Source organism: Coregonus clupeaformis, chromosome 10 (assembly GCF_020615455.1).
Source record: "Coregonus clupeaformis isolate EN_2021a chromosome 10, ASM2061545v1, whole genome shotgun sequence".
NCBI classification, from domain to species: domain Eukaryota; kingdom Metazoa; phylum Chordata; class Actinopteri; order Salmoniformes; family Salmonidae; genus Coregonus; species Coregonus clupeaformis.
In genome coordinates, this window is record NC_059201.1 from 16,899,468 (window position 1) to 16,915,296 (window position 15,829).

The 15,829-nt window shown below is 44.8% G+C and overlaps 1 protein-coding gene across 1 annotated transcript in view; it reads left to right on the forward strand.

The window, feature by feature from the left end:
- LOC121574610 (collagen alpha-1(VII) chain-like) overlaps positions 1-15,829 on the forward strand; it is an 87,410-nt gene that overhangs the window by 50,632 nt on the left and 20,949 nt on the right. Inside the window, exons 65-92 of the mRNA XM_045223219.1 lie at positions 1,298-1,369; positions 1,505-1,549; positions 2,139-2,174; positions 2,263-2,298; positions 2,824-2,928; positions 3,048-3,113; positions 3,240-3,275; positions 3,399-3,434; positions 3,548-3,595; positions 3,710-3,745; positions 4,133-4,252; positions 4,500-4,709; positions 4,837-4,872; positions 4,964-5,008; positions 5,173-5,289; positions 5,379-5,450; positions 5,766-5,810; positions 6,433-6,468; positions 6,811-6,846; positions 8,583-8,618; positions 8,734-8,778; positions 8,966-8,998; positions 9,292-9,354; positions 9,566-9,601; positions 9,751-9,831; positions 9,965-10,033; positions 12,954-12,989; positions 15,693-15,752. Of these exons, the coding sequence (XP_045079154.1) occupies positions 1,298-1,369; positions 1,505-1,549; positions 2,139-2,174; positions 2,263-2,298; positions 2,824-2,928; positions 3,048-3,113; positions 3,240-3,275; positions 3,399-3,434; positions 3,548-3,595; positions 3,710-3,745; positions 4,133-4,252; positions 4,500-4,709; positions 4,837-4,872; positions 4,964-5,008; positions 5,173-5,289; positions 5,379-5,450; positions 5,766-5,810; positions 6,433-6,468; positions 6,811-6,846; positions 8,583-8,618; positions 8,734-8,778; positions 8,966-8,998; positions 9,292-9,354; positions 9,566-9,601; positions 9,751-9,831; positions 9,965-10,033; positions 12,954-12,989; positions 15,693-15,752 (1,692 nt within the window). The remainder of the gene's footprint in view (positions 1-1,297; positions 1,370-1,504; positions 1,550-2,138; positions 2,175-2,262; positions 2,299-2,823; positions 2,929-3,047; positions 3,114-3,239; positions 3,276-3,398; positions 3,435-3,547; positions 3,596-3,709; positions 3,746-4,132; positions 4,253-4,499; positions 4,710-4,836; positions 4,873-4,963; positions 5,009-5,172; positions 5,290-5,378; positions 5,451-5,765; positions 5,811-6,432; positions 6,469-6,810; positions 6,847-8,582; positions 8,619-8,733; positions 8,779-8,965; positions 8,999-9,291; positions 9,355-9,565; positions 9,602-9,750; positions 9,832-9,964; positions 10,034-12,953; positions 12,990-15,692; positions 15,753-15,829) is intronic.

A 15,829-nucleotide genomic window follows, 5' to 3' on the forward strand; every position in this document is an offset into this window, starting at 1 on the left:
AGGCCACCCTAAAATGTGCAGTTTTGTCACATAACACAATGCCACAGATTCATGTTTTGAAGAAGCGTGCAATTGGCATGCTGACTGCTGGAATGTCCACCAGAGCTGTTGCGAGAGAAGTTAATGTTAATTTCTGGCAGTACATCCAACCGGCCTCACAACCGCAGACTACGTGTAACCACGCCAGCCCAGGACCTCCACATCCGGCATCTTCATCTGTGGGATCGTCTGAGACCAGCCACCCGGACAGCTGATGAAACTGTGGATTTGCACAAACAAAGAATTTCTGCACAAACTGTCAGAAACTGTTTCAGGGAAACTCATCTGCGTGCTCGTCGTCTTCGCCGGAGTCTTGACCTGACTGCAGTTTGGCATTGTATCTGACTTCAGTGGGCAAATGCTCACCTTCGATGGCCACTGGCACCCTGGAGGAGTGTGCCCTTCATGGATGAATCCCGCTTTCAACTGTACCGAGCAGATGGCAGACGTGTGGGCGAGCGGTTTGCCGTTGTGAACAGAGTGCCCCGTGGTGGTGGGGTTATGGTATGGGCAGGCATAAGCTACAGACAACGAACACAATTGCATTTTATCGATGGCAATTTGAATGCACCGTGACGAGATCCTGAGGCCCATTGTCGTGCCATTCATCCACCGCCATCACCTCATGTTTCAGCATGATAATGCACGCTCCCATGTCGCAAGGCTCTGTACACAATTCCAGGAAGTTGAAAATAGCCCAGTTCTTCCATGGCCTGCATACTCACCAGACATGTCACCCATTGAGCATGTTTGGGATGCTCTGGATCGACTTGTACGACAGCATGTTCCAGTTCCCGCCAATAACCAGCAACTTCGCACAGCCATTGAAGAGGAGTGGGACAACATTCCACAGGCCACAATCAACAGCCTGATCAACTCTATGCGAAGGAGATGTGTCGTGCTGCATGAGGCAAATGGTGTTCACACCAGATACTGACTGGTTTTCTGATCCACGCCCCTACCTTTTTTTGAAAGGTATCTGTGACCAGTAAATGCATATATGTGTTCCCAGTCGTGTTAAATCCATAGATTAGGGCCTAATGAATTTATTTTAATTGACTTATTTCCTTATATGAACTGTAACTCAGTAAAAGCTTTGAAATTGTTGCATGTTGCGTTTATATTTTTGTTCAGTATAAATGTGGTGGAGGATGCTCTATCTCTGTGCACTTACTGTGTTTGAACACTAGAGGGCACTGTGGTGCTGTGTGGTTTCAGCCCTCACACTGCCACTCTGTCTGTCTGTCTGTCTCACCAGGGGCTGCCAGGTCTAAGAGGTGTACAGGGCCTCCCAGGCCCTATTGGGCCAGCAGGAAATCCAGGCACACCTGTGAGTTTGCCAACACTCTCAACCACACAAACAAAAACACATGCATGCACAACGCACCCACACACACACACAAAGCTCCACTTCCCAAAGCACATGTCTCATTGCTGTCTCATCACCCTAATTGTTGTGTTTCAGGGCAAAGCAGGAGAAGATGGAAAACCAGGGGCTGCTGGGAAAATGGTGAGGGATCAGTCAGACCTCTAACATAGCATCCTGCAGGGCATTACCACACTACACACACATTGCACACAATCATATCTCTGATTAATAACAAACTGAATGAAAACATTTTGAATGGGATGCGATTCAGTGCTATTCATTAAGAGCTTTATCGTCACCAGTTAGTCCTATGTGTCTCTGTCTGTCTCTGTGTAATTACCATTTAAACATGTTTGTCACATCCTCAGGTTAAAGTGTACTGATCAGATGTGACTCTGAGGCTTTTATTCCACCTGAGTGGCTGTGCTGGCTGTGGTTTCATTCCAAATGGCACCCTATTCTCTATATAGTGCACTATTTTTGACCACACCCCATGGGGCTCTGGTCAAAAGTAATGCATTATGTAGGGTTAGGGAGCCATTTAAGGGGAAGCCTGTCTGTTGTAATGTTAGGTGAGGAGGTAATGGGATGATCAACCAAAGCCTCTGCAAAACATTATCTATCTGACTGAGAGGCTCTGCTTGATACAACGGCACACTGAGCTTTGATAAATGCACATTTCAATGTTGTTAGTATGGTACATTTTTTATTGTGTTGTTGTTTTTCGCAGGGTGAGGATGGCGTACCAGGGGAAGATGGCAGAAAGGTCAGTGTTGGTCACTGCACTCAGGACTATTTAAATTCACATAACTTGGAACCTGGAATAGTATAACAGTAATCCTTCTACCTCACAGGGTGACAAAGGAGAGGCTGGGGCTTCTGGAAGAGACGTTAGTAACTTGTTACCCTGTATCTTTATCTCTCCACCCTCGTTCTTTCTATGTCTGTACAATGTCCTTTCTTTCCTCCCCTGCTGTCGCTCTCTTCCTCTCCGTCTTTCCCTCAGTCTTCATCGATCCTGTTCTCCTCGGCTCCTTAGCATCTCTCATTATCCCTGTTCCATTTCTTTCTCGCCATCAATTCCCCTCCTAGTGTGTGTTTATTAAGCGTAGTCTCCTGTGATATTGATATTTTCATCACACCCTGCCTTCACGGTGGAATCAATAGCGCTCTAAGCAGCAGCTGTATAAATGCAACGGTGGGTAATGATCAAGCTGTGCCTTTATGGGCCAGCCACTTCTGAGAGGCGATCCGCAGGGGCGCAGAATGTCAAGGCTGTGGTTTCATGTCCAAATTCATATAAATTATCTAGGACATCTGCCTCCTTTCTAGTTCAGGCCAGACCCCTTAGGAATGGAATAGAGTGTCCGTGCTGGTCTGAAATTGTCATGTTTGTGTGTGTGCGCGCGTTCCAGGGCCGTGACGGGCTGAAGGGGGACCGGGGCCTTGCTGGGCCTGCGGGGCCAAATGGTCTATCTGGGCCCCAAGGGGTCCCTGGCACCATCGGACCTCCAGGACAGGTACAGAACAGCCATATGGTTCTGCTTCCTAGAATGTGTGTGTGTGTGTGTGTGTGTCACTTGTCTATTGTGCTCTGATTATACAGTTAACTCTCTCTCCCCTCTCTTCTCTCTCTCAGGTGGTCTATGTGAAGGGAGCTCCAACACTGTCTATCCCTGGCCCTCAGGGGCCTCCAGGAACCCCAGTAAGTTACTATGTTGGATATGAGCCGTGCAGTATAGCATAGCCTGATGTAGCAGTACTGTGTACTAGTCTTCAGTACGTTTCTAATGCACTCTGTTTCTGATGCCCATCTCTCTGTGTCTCTCAGGGTGTGCCTGGAATCCCAGGGACCGTAGGAACTAGAGTAAGTCATTGTCATAGAGATCATTTACTATTATTTATTTCTGAGGTCAGTCAGTCTGCTCCAGCTCTGTCCATCCATCTGTCCTTTAGTTTGATCTCTGACCCATTCACTCTTGTATTTCAGGGGGAGAAAGGAGCAGTGGGCAGTAAAGGTGAAAGGGTAAGTGTGTGTGTCTTGCATATGAACGTGTACACATGCTGTTTCCTGAGTATGTGTATGGGTGTATGTGTTAGTGCATCTTTAGTATTACTGATGTGAGATGTTATTGACAGGGTGACCCAGGAGAGGACGGGCAACCGGGCAGGCCTGGAACAGCAGTGGTAAGAAAATAAGGAATCAAGAAAGGAGAATAACCCCAGCAAGGGACTGATAAAGGCATGACCATGTACTGTATTCACTCCTCCTTGACACTGTTTGTGCCTCTCCCCCGTCAGGATGTGCAGAAGGCCCTCTCTAACCTTGGCATTGAGGTAAGTGGATACTAAATGTCTGTAATGATGTGATGCGACATTAAGTCATAGCTGTGCTGTATATGAGTCTCCTTCCCCTTGACCAAGCCTGGGTCCTATTCATTAGGACACACCGTAGCAAAGCGTTGAAACATTTATTTCAACTGGAAACGACAAGAAGCTGTTGTCATTGGACAAGTTCAAGTAGGCCCCCCCCTGTTTCAGTTCGCTTCCTTTCGTTTGGTGCCTGATGAATACGACCTTCAATCAATCAAATGTATTTATAAAGCCCTTTTTACATCAGCAGATGTCACAAAGTGCTATACAGAAACCCAGCCTAAAACCCCAAACAGCAAGCAATGCAGATGTAGAAGCATTGCGGACCTTTCTGTACTGTCCTGTCTGTAGGTGCGGGACCTGAAGGTGGTTGTGGAGAGGAAGGATGTCACGCCTGTGGTGGAGAAGGCTGAGAAGGGCCAGAAAGGAGACAAGGGAGAGGCCGGACAGAGAGGACCAGCAGGGATAGACGTGAGTGAGCGGTCCCCGATTTGGGAGCAGTGTGGGGAGCAAAGAAATTATATCAAGACCCCCACGCAAATGGAGTAGTACAGTGAACTAAAACATGGTATTAGTGTGTTTATTTGACCCATGATGTAATGCATAACTCTCTGCTCACTCATAAAGTGATTCTCTGTATGACTGCATGGATTTTGAATACAATTGTAATTTCTAGGACAGTATGTGTAATTAATGTCTTTGCTCATTTCCATGTCAGGGTACCCGCGGGCTGTCTGGGGAGAGGGGTGTGAAGGGAGAGCAGGGGGAACGGGGGCCTTTAGGGGCCACAGGACCCATAGGGAGGGCCATTGGAGAGAAGGGCCCAGTGGGACCCCCGGGACAGGCTGGAGAGCCAGGAAAACCTGGAATACCTGGAGGACCAGGGAGAGCCGGAGAACTGGGAGAGGCTGGACGTCCTGGAGATAAGGTGAGGAGGAGGAAGGAGGGGTTTAAGGAGAGGAGAGGAGGAATATGAATGGAGCAAATAAAAAAAGAAAGAGGAGGAAGATCATGTGGATTAGAGATGTGTCATGTGATACCACTTTGACTTTCAGGGGGAGAGAGGAGAGAAGGGTGACAAAGGAGAGGCTGTGAGTATATTCATCACCACAATAATCATCATTTCATGTACTGTATATATTGTATGGATGTTGACCAGAGCATGACTGTTCTCATCTCCAGGGGAAAAACGGGCTAGCTGGATCAGTGGGCCCTCCTGGACCAAAGGTATGTCCCTGACCTGTACAGACTACTACTTTTCTAATAAGTCATCATTACAGTAAACATATCATAGTGTATGTAGAGGTTATTGTGTGCAGTGTGTTTAGTGGGGTGTGTGTGTGTGTGTGTGTGTGTGTGTGTGTGTGTGTGTGTGTGTGTGTGTGTTTAAGGGTGCTGCTGCAGAAGCGGGTGAAGCTGGACTCCCCGGAGCAAGGGGGTTCCCTGGGGTCGCAGGACCAAAGGGAGAGCCTGGCGCCTCAGGACCACAGGGATCCAAAGGCGACAGGGTCAGAACACCTCACTCAAAATATTACAGTACTTCATCAGGCAGCCTGATGTGTGGCCCTGTGTTTAACCAGCTGTGTGTGTGTTACAGGGTATTGCAGGGCCCCTTGGAGATAAAGGTGATCGGGGTCCATCTGGAGAACAGGGGCGCAATGGTTTTCAGGTGACTGTGTGCTTTACAAGAGGGAGCTATCCCTCATCTCATCTACAGCTGGGTTGTCAAACATGCAGTCCGGGGGCCATTTGTGGCCCGCCATCTGATTCAATGTGTACCCCTTGGGGAAAAGGATTTTGACACCTCTGTACTACGCTGTGAGATGAGATGTGACTGGCTCTAACCATATGGGTTAACTGTTGGCACTACCTGATACCAGGTTGTATTACCCTCATCATTGTATGATTATGGTGCTGAAGAGGTTGTAAAGACAGTGTTGTAGTGGTAGCTAGTAGTAACCAGGTTGTGTTTTAATCATTTCAGGGGACAACAGGAGAACCTGGCAAACCGGGACAGGATGGGAAGCCGGTGAGAGGAGGAGGGGTGGGGTTATACCATGGCACAACTTTGAAGGGAAGAGTAAAATGATGATAATATTGTAATCGTATAATAAGGTTACTGTAGCTAGCCTACTTAGGCCAACTTTTTCTGAATTGATTATCAGGCTTTTATTAATATTTTGATTTATATCAATAACCATACAATTATGGTGCTTCTTTGTTGATATATGATACCTTTTAGATATGACTTAATTGATGCATTATGCAGGTTTATACTGTACACTCATCTGACAGATCCCAGACATCACAGGACAAACTGGAGTTACACAGTTTTCAGTTCTTCAATAGATTGGCTGCACTACAGTATAGTTAAGCAGATAATGTTGTGTTCGAGTTACAAGTGATCATGACATGTCCAACCATACAGTACAGTACAGATGAGAAACTGAAACATTGATGTTGATGTTGTGTAATCAGCCATGACTAACTAGGGCCCAGAATTTCTCCTGGGCTGGAAGAACTCAGGGCCCTAGTAGTCATAACATGAGGAGGATATAGATGGATAGAAGGAGAAAGAGATGTGGAGGGGGAGAGATGAGGTGATAAGATAACTCAAGCTTCTTGTTTCATCCCACAATGTTTCGAAGCAGGGTCCACAAGGGCCAGCTGGTCCTCAAGGCCGCTCAGTGAGTAACAGTAACCCAGCCATGCAGCCTCCTTTTGGGCTGGCCCTGCGTAGGAAAGCCTGTGGATTGGCTGCGAGTGCTAGGCCGCCGATGGAGCTGATGAAGCTACTGTATCTGCTTCCGTTGGGCTGAGACTACATTGAACCTTTAGACAGTAACCTTTAGCAGCTCTGCTTCTAACAACACCTCCCTCTTTCTTCTTACCTCCCCCCTTCAATCTGTCACCTTTTCATCTATTTTATACCCTTTCTGTCCCTCCTTCTCTTTTCAACACTTCCAATTACCCTTGTGTCCTACTATCCTACTCTTTCCCTTCTTCCTCTCCTCCCTCTCTGACTCTAGGGCCTGCCTGGGTTCCCTGGAGTGCTGGGCAGACCGGTAGGTTTTCTGTGCTGATGGCTGGCATGCTTGTGAATGTTTCAGGAGGAGGGATACAAGCACGACCCAAGGATGCTATGACGGTACCAGTTACCAGTTACTAGTGTCATCAGCATCAACATGCACACATTGTCACACAGTCCTCCACCGCGCCATCCTCTGCATTCATGTCTCCACCTTAATTTTCTTTCATTTGTATTAGGACCCATCTCCCAGGGGTCTGAGACTAGAGTTGGGCCTTGATAGGAAACTCATGAAATATTAATCTGGACCACCTGTTCCCAGAGTACCAGTGTTATATCCAGATGGCTGGAATGTTTTATGTATTAAACACTACACGTTTGTACATATATGCCACATACACTAACCAAGATCAGTTGGACACAATAGGGTTGTGAATACTGAGATGGATTTAATGCCCCGTCAGAATTGTAACAGATGCATTTTGCATTGTGTCATAGCTCTCTGTGCGTTGTGTGCTAGCTTTCTGTGCGTTGTGTGCTAGCTTTCTGTGCATGTTTTTATTTATTTATTTTTTATTTCACCTTTATTTAACACCTGCTCTGTTGTCTGCTTCTCAGCCCTCCCAAAGCGCTGTTTGCACATTGTATACTGTGTGTGTCTTTGTGTATTGTGTGTGTTTGCAGTTGTGTGTGTATGCAGTTGTGTATTTGTTTGTGTGTGAACTCTTTGTACTGTATGTACATGTATGTACATGTTTGTGTGTACTGTATGTGTCTTTATCTCTGTACATAGCCTACATGTACGTAAGTATGTACAATATGCTGTGTGTATGCACAGCAAATTGGCCAGTGTTACCTAGTGTTGGTTTTCAGTGTAACATTTCTAGTGTTGATTCAAGTGTTAAATTAACACTCATTGGTGTAAAATAACCCCAGTGTTGGTGTTAATAACCAGTGTTAAAACAAAACCACGCCCGTCATTATCATATTTCCCAGCATGCTCTATTGCAGGTTGATTTTAGAATTGTTTGTTTCAATATCTATGTTTTTGCATCGATTAATTAATATTATGCTACTGAAATATAAAAAAATATATAAAGTAATCCAATCTGTTACTTGGACTTATTGCAACCGTTACTGAAATGGTTGTTCCAGTTTAGATGGTTTAGGTAGTCTAATATTTTAGAGTTCCCAACAGGCAGTCATTCTGAATGCAGGTTAGGGGTGAATAAAAATTCCAAATGTTGGATATCCCCGCTCTGGCTGGATTCCAATAGGAATTACACTTCGCAAGCCAGCATAATGTGATTTGCAGGCCTGAAAACCATGGGTTTCAGGCCACTATATTAGGGAAAACAAAGCCCTCAAAATAAGGCCTTATTAAACACTTGTATTGTGTTGAGTAATTTTAATGATGACATATTCGCTTAGGATCTCACTTGGTGAAGGCAAAAGGACAGAAAATAAGACTGCAACAACCATGTCTCTGTCACTAACAAATGCAGTTATGGGTGGTAACTCTACAATTCACCAGAAAGGCAAGGCACTCTGGGAAACATGAAAATAAGGCTTTACACTAAGCAGTGTGTTAATTTAACACTGAAAAGTGTGGACCCGTATAGACACTGGACCAGTGTTAAATGTAACACTCAGTGTTGATTTAACACTGGAGAATTTGCTGTGTGTTTGTGTGTCGTATCATGCATGTGTTCTGTGTGTGTGTGCTATTTCTTTGGCATGTGAATCCAGCATGCTCTTATCTCTTGTTTGCAGGGAAACCCTGGAGAACCTGGAATTAGAGGGCCAACTGTAAGTATGATACTCTAATATCCGACGCACGCGCGCACACACACACACACACACACACACACACACACACACACAGCGCTGTACTTATTCTGATGCTATCTCTTTGTAATTGTAGGGTCCGATCGGTACCAATGGACCTCCAGGTCCATCAGGGGTAAAGGTGAGAACTTATTCCGTCATAGACCTATAGTATCATTAATTCTTAGTTCCAGCTCTGTGGGGATATTGCTGATGCATTGAGTAGTGTTTATATTTTTTTGTCTACAGTAGCTTAGTATTACAGCACTGGAATAATCAATTTAAGTGTTGTCTTTGTTGTTCTGAGAATGTGTTTTGATCTCTGACAGGGTAATCAAGGAGTGCCTGGGGTTGGCGTTCAGGTGAGAACTTTATATGATCAATTTTGTGTTGTACATTATGGGCTAGTTTCCCAAACAGAGATTTAGCCTAGTCCAGGTCTAAAAAGTGAGATTCTCCATTGAGAGAGCTTTTTAGTCCAGGACTAGGCTTAATCTGTGTCTGGGAAACTGGCCTTATGTGTTTTATGTTACTACTGTATATTCCTATTTGATGTTTATTGCCTCAGTGTTTTTAGAACTACTCACCCACTATTCACAGTGAAAGTCACAGAGCTTCATAATAATCTATTTGAATTGACCCTCCTGTTCCACAGGGACTTCCTGGTCCCCAAGGCAGCATGGGAGTGACTGGACCTGCAGGGCCTCCTGGAGCTGTGGTAGGGCATAACATCAGTCATCTATAAACCAACTCTCATACTGTATAGTTGTACTGGCTGAACTGGTGTTGTATTACATTCCCATTGGACTGGGGATTCCTCGTATGCTCACACCTTTACCTTTAGGCTTACTGTAATTAAAAAAGCCATTGACACAATAATGTGTGTTTAATATTGTTGAATGTATTGTAATGATACCCTCTCTTCCCAGGGTCCATCAGGGCCTCCAGGTCTACCAGGGCAGACAGTGAGTACAGCAGCTATGTGGGGCTCACATTTCACATACTGTACTGCAGAGCCAACACACACACCTCCATCATCGCCATGGTTAACACACAGCAAGCCATTCACACACACATCAGTTCTTTTGGTGACATTCAGTGTGTCTCTCCACAGGGGGAGGGGGGCAAGCCAGGGGTCCCAGGAAGAGACGGGATACCTGGAAAAGAGGGAACACCGGGGTTGCCAGGGAAACAGGTGTGTACTGTTTATGGTATCTGACTCTCTACATTCTACTGTGTTTCTAGTATGTGTTAGGATGGCATCAGGTTCAGTGTGGATTTGTCTTTGATAATGATTTTCAGAGTGCTGTGTTTGATCTTTATAACAGGGTATCGCTGGACCAATGGGGTCTGCAGGGTTGAAGGGGGAGCAGGGGGACAGTGGCCCCCCAGGAAAGGTGAGTCAGAGGGGTGAGAGGGGATCAGGGAAGTGACGGGAGGTTGAATTGAGCTGTACTTAAAGATGCACAATGCAGAAATTGCTCCGCCATTTCCTGGTTGCTAAAATTTGCGTAATTTCAGTTTATGTGACAAAACAAGCAAGTATTGTGTAGAGAATCATTGTATCATCTAAACTGATGTGAAATATATTTTCCATAACCAAAAATATTATATTTTCAGCTGTTTGAAGCTGGTGTACAAAACCGAAAGTAAAAGACACAAAAACGAAAGTTAAGAAAGGGAAGAGTAGAATTTAGAGCACATAGAACAGATCTACCGCTTCTTAGACTTGCTTTCAATGAGAATGACAGATCTATAACACACCTTTCTATGTGAATTTGGTCAGGTCGCCCCAAAAGTTACATATTGCAGCTTTAAGGCTAATTCAGAGTCCACAGCCGCAGAGCCGTCCGGCGGCCCATTGTGTGACTACCGTCCGCGGGGGACGCACAGGCCGACCTCGCACCTCCCCAAACTTCCCAACCAACGCAGCTCAGCGTACTCCGCTCCTATTCATTTGATTGTGGTGACAGTTGGAGAAATTGCTTGAGCTGCTCTGAGAAATAGAAAAGTATGAAAGCCAACATATTCTAGAACACGTTTTGGACTCTGATAAGTGCTTTATTCAAAAGCTCTATCTGCACATGACTCCCTCTTCTATTTACTGTAAATGGCCATGACCCCCTCTTCTATTTACTGTAAATGGCCATGACCCCCTCTTCTATTTACTGTAAATGGCCATGACTCACATCCTCTTTATCCAACATCTCTCCATTTCAAAGACGAGGAAATCATTGTCATGAATAGGAGGACAGGGGCACATGTACAAATACGCAATGACACACCAATGCTCAAGCATATGTGCATGCACGCACACATATACAGTGAGGGAAAAAAGCATTTGATCCCCTGCTGATTTTGTACGTTTGCTCATTGACAAAGAAATGATCAGTCTATAATTGTAATGGTAGGTTTATTTGAACAGTGAGAGACAGAATAACAACAAAGAAATCCAGGAAAACGCATGTCAAAAATGTTATAAATTGATTTGCATTTTAATTAGGGAAATAAGTATTTGACCCCCTCTCAATCAGAAAGATTTCTGGCTCCCAGGTGTCTTTTATACAGGTAACGAGCTGAGATTAGGAGCACACTCTTAAGTGCTCCTAATCTCAGTTTGTTACCTGTATAAAAGACACCTGTCCACAGAAGCAATCAATCAATCAGATTCCAAACTCTCCACCATGGCCAAGACCAAAGAGCTCTCCAAGGATGTCAGGGACAAGATTGTAGACCTACACAAGGCTGGAATGGGCTACAAGACCATCGCCAAGCAGCTTGGTGAGAAGGTGACAACAGTTGGTGCGATTATTCGCAAATGGAAGAAACACAAAATAACTGTCAATCTCCCTCGGCCAGGGGCTCCATGCAAGATCTCACCTCGTGGATTTGCAATGATCATGAGAACGGTGAGGAATCAGCCCAGAACTACACGGGAGGATCTTGTCAATGATCTCAAGGCAGCTGGGACCATATTCACCAAGAAAACAATTGGTAACACACTACGCTGTGAAGGACTGAAATCCTGCAGCGCCCGCAAGGTCCCCCTGCTCAAGAAAGCACATATACAGGGATGTCTGAAGTTTGCCAATTAACATTTGAATGATTCAGAGGAGAACTGGGTGAAAGTGTTGTGGTCAGATGAGACCAAAATCGAGCTCTTTGGCATCAACTTAACTCGCCATGTTTGGAGGAGGAGGAATGATGCATATGACCCCAAGAACACCATCCCCACCGTCAAACATGGAGGTGGAAACATTATGCTTTGGGGGTGTTTTTCTGCTAAGGGGACAGGACAACTTCACCGCATCAAAGGGACGATGGACGGCGCCATGTACCGTCAAATCTTGGGTGAGAACCTCCTTCCCTCAGCCAGGGCATTGAAAATGGGTCGTGGATGGGTATTCCAGCATGAAAATGACCCAAAACACACGGCCAAGGCAACAAAGGAGTGGCTCAAGAAGAAGCACATTAAGGTCCTGGAGTGGCCTAGCCAGTCTCCAGACCTTAATCCCATAGAAAATCTGTGGAGGGAGCTGAAGGTTCGAGTTGCCAAATGTCAGCCTCGAAACCTTAATGACTTGGAGAAGATCTGCAAAGAGGAGTGGGACAAAATCCCTCCTGAGATGTGTGCAAACCTGGTGGCCAACTACAAGAAACATCTGACCTCTGTGATTGCCAACAAGGGTTTTGCCACCAAGTACTAAGTCATGTTTTGCAGAGGGGTCAAATACTTATTTCCCTCATTAAAATGCAAATCAATTTATAACATTTTTGACATGCGTTTTTCTGGATTCTTTTGTTGTTATTCTGTCTCTCACTGTTCAAGTAAACCTACCATTAAAATTATAGACTGATCATGTCTTTGTCAGTGGGCAAACGTACAAAATCAGCAGGGGATCAAATACTTTTTTCCCTCACTGTATATACATATATACGCACACACACACACACACACACACACACACACACATACATTCACATCATTCACCGGAAGCTTTAGCAGGATGTACTAAGGTTCTTGAGAAATTAGAGCTTTTGAAAGGATGAGATGTACTGTACCTATAGACTGCACATCTGTTAAACTCTTCCTCTAGTGTGAAAACCAAATTACACTCCTGTTCATGGTCTGATGCTCTAATGAAGGTCAAAAGGCCCAAACGGTAGCGCAATAAAAAAGTGATATTTTGCAGAACAAAGTGGGTGGGAGTTTGCTCAATCTTTTACTATTGCTGTCCATCTTCAGTGCATTTGCAAACAACCTAATCCAGATATGTGAGTTTCACATCATGTTCTCCCTATATATCCCCATCACAGGCTGTAGCAGGACCCCCTGGTGTGAAAGGAGCACAGGTGAGTGATTGTCATGGTTACTCTTCCAGTCGTGGTAACATCCAGTCATGGTGACTACAACCTCACCCTGTCTAACTGGTGTATGGAGACACAATAGATAAAACTCAGAATCAGTGAATCACCATACTGAATTATACTGAATCATAGGCCAATCATAGGCCAACAAACAGATTTATTGTAAATGGCTTTGAATGTTGCAGAATGACCCGGCACAGCCAGAAGAGGACTGGCCACCCCTCATAGCCTGGTTCCTCTCTAGGTTTCTTCCTAGGTTTTCGCCTTTCTAGGGAGTTTTTCCTAGCCACCGTGCTTCTACACCTGCATTACTAGCTGTTTGGGGTTTTAGGCTGGGTTTCTGTACAGCACTTCGAGATATTAGCTGATGTAAGAAGGGCTATATAAAATAAAATTGATTGATTGATTGGTGGTCTAGCGCTTAGAGCGTATACAGTGCATTCGGAATATATTCAGACCCCTTTACTTTTTCCACATTTTGTTACGTGACAGCCTTATTCTAAAATTGATTAAATTATTATTTTTTCTCATCAATCTACACACAATACCTCATAATGACAAAGTGAAAACAGGTTTTTAGAAATGTTTGCAAATTTATTTAAAAATAAAAACAGAAACACCTTATTTACATAAGGATTCAGACCCTTTGCTCTGGGACTCGAAATTGAGCTTAGGTGCATCCTGTTTCCATTGATCATCCTTGAGATGTTTATACAACTTGATTGGAGTCCACCTGTGGTAAATTCAATTGATTTAACATGATTTTGAAAGGCACACACCTGTCTATATAAGGTCCCACAGTTGACAGTGCATGTCAGAGCAAAAACCAAGCCATGAGGTCGAAGGAATTGTCCGTAGAGCTCCGAGACAGGATGTGTCGAGGCACAGATCTGGGGAAGGATACCAAAACAATTCTGCAGCATTGAAAGTCCACAAGAACACAGTGGGCTCTATCATTCTTAAATGGATGAAGTTTGGATCCACCAAGACTCTTCCTATAGCTGGCCGCCCGGCCAAACTGTTCAATCGGGGGTGAAGGGCCTTGGTCAGGGAGGTGACCAAGAACCTGATGGTCACTCTTACAGAGCTCCAGAGTTCCTCTGTGGGATGGGAGAACCTTCCAGAAGGACAACCATCTCTGCAGCACTCCACCAATCAGGCCGGACAGAAGCCACTCCTCAGTAAAAGGCACATGACAGCTCGCTTGGAGTTTGCCAAAAGGCACCTAAAGACTCTCAGACCATGAGAAACAAGATTCTCTGGTCTGATGAAACCAAGATTGAACTCTTTGGCCTGAATGCCAAGCATCACGTCTGGAGGAAACCTGGCACCATCCCTACGGTGAAGCTTGTTGGTGGCAGCATCATGCTGTGGGGATGTTTTTCTAGTCAGGATCGATGGAAAGATGAACGTAGCAAAGTACAGAGATCCTTGATGAAAACCTGCTCCAGAGCGCTCAGGACCTCAGACTGGAGCCAAGGTTCACCTTCCAACAGGACAACGACCCTAGGCACATAGCCAACACAATGCAGGAGTGACTTCGGGACAAGTCTCTGAATGTCCTTGAGTGGCCCAGCCAGAGCCTGGACTTGAACCCGATTGAACATCTCTGGAGAGACCTGAAAATAGCTGTGCAGCGATGCTCCCCATCCAACCTGACAGAGCTTGAGAGGATCTGCAGAGAAGAATGGGAGAAACTCCCCAAATACAGGTGTGCCAAGCTTGTAGCGTCATACCCAAGAAGACTTAAGGTTGTAATCGCTGCCAAAAGTGCTTCAACAAGGTACTGAGTAAAGGGTCTGAATACTTATGTAAATGTGATATTTCCGTTTTTAATAATTTTTCAAAAATATTATAAAAACCAGTTTTTACTTTGTCATTATGGCGCATTGTGTGTAGATTGATAAGGAAAATGTAATCCAATGTAATCCATTTTAGAATAAGGCTGTAACGTAACAAAATGTCGGAAAGGTCATGGGGTCTGAATACTTTCCGAATGCACTGTATATGCCGTGTTGGCGTGGGTTCGAATCCAACCAATGTCCTTATTACGCAATGCTTATCTGTCCTGTCTCTCTCTAACTGTTTCTATCCACTTGGACTTCCCCGCTCTTTAAAGCAGAGGTGGGCATACTACGGCCAGTGGGCCGGTCCGGATTCCATCCAGCCCTCGGGAGGTTTGAGTAAACACCACAATTATTATTTTGGATTAGAAAACACTCCAGGCCACTCTTGAACGCCTAAAACTAGATTGAAAGTATGTAGAAACTTTAATGGACCTATTTCTTTACAGTAACTACCAATTTTCTGGCCTGCAAATTCAGCGGCCCTCCGTTGAATTTCAAAATCCCGATGTGGCCCTCAAGCCAAAAAGTGTGCCCACTCCTGCGTTAAAGGAATAGTGCGATAATGCAAGAGTCAGATGAACTCATGGATACTATTTTTATGTCCCTGCATGCAGTTTGAAGGTAGTTTAGCAAGCCATTGCTAACTAGTGTTAGCGCAATGACTGGAAGTCTACTGGAACAGCTAGAATGGGGCTTAATTGCCAAAATCTCACGTTATCCCGTTAATAATAAGGAAGAGAGTAGAGCAGAATGGTAATACTAAGGTGAGGAACTAAGTGCAATAGAATAGGATGGAACAGAGCTTAATATAATTGAAGTGTATTGGTTATAATTGGTTCAGGGACCTCCTGGTGTGACCTTACCTGGGACAGTGGGAGAGAGAGGCCTGCCAGGGCTACGGGTGAGTCTCATTGGTTGAAACAATTATTGACATATTTCAGCTATTACTCAGGCATTTATTACACATATTATACTATA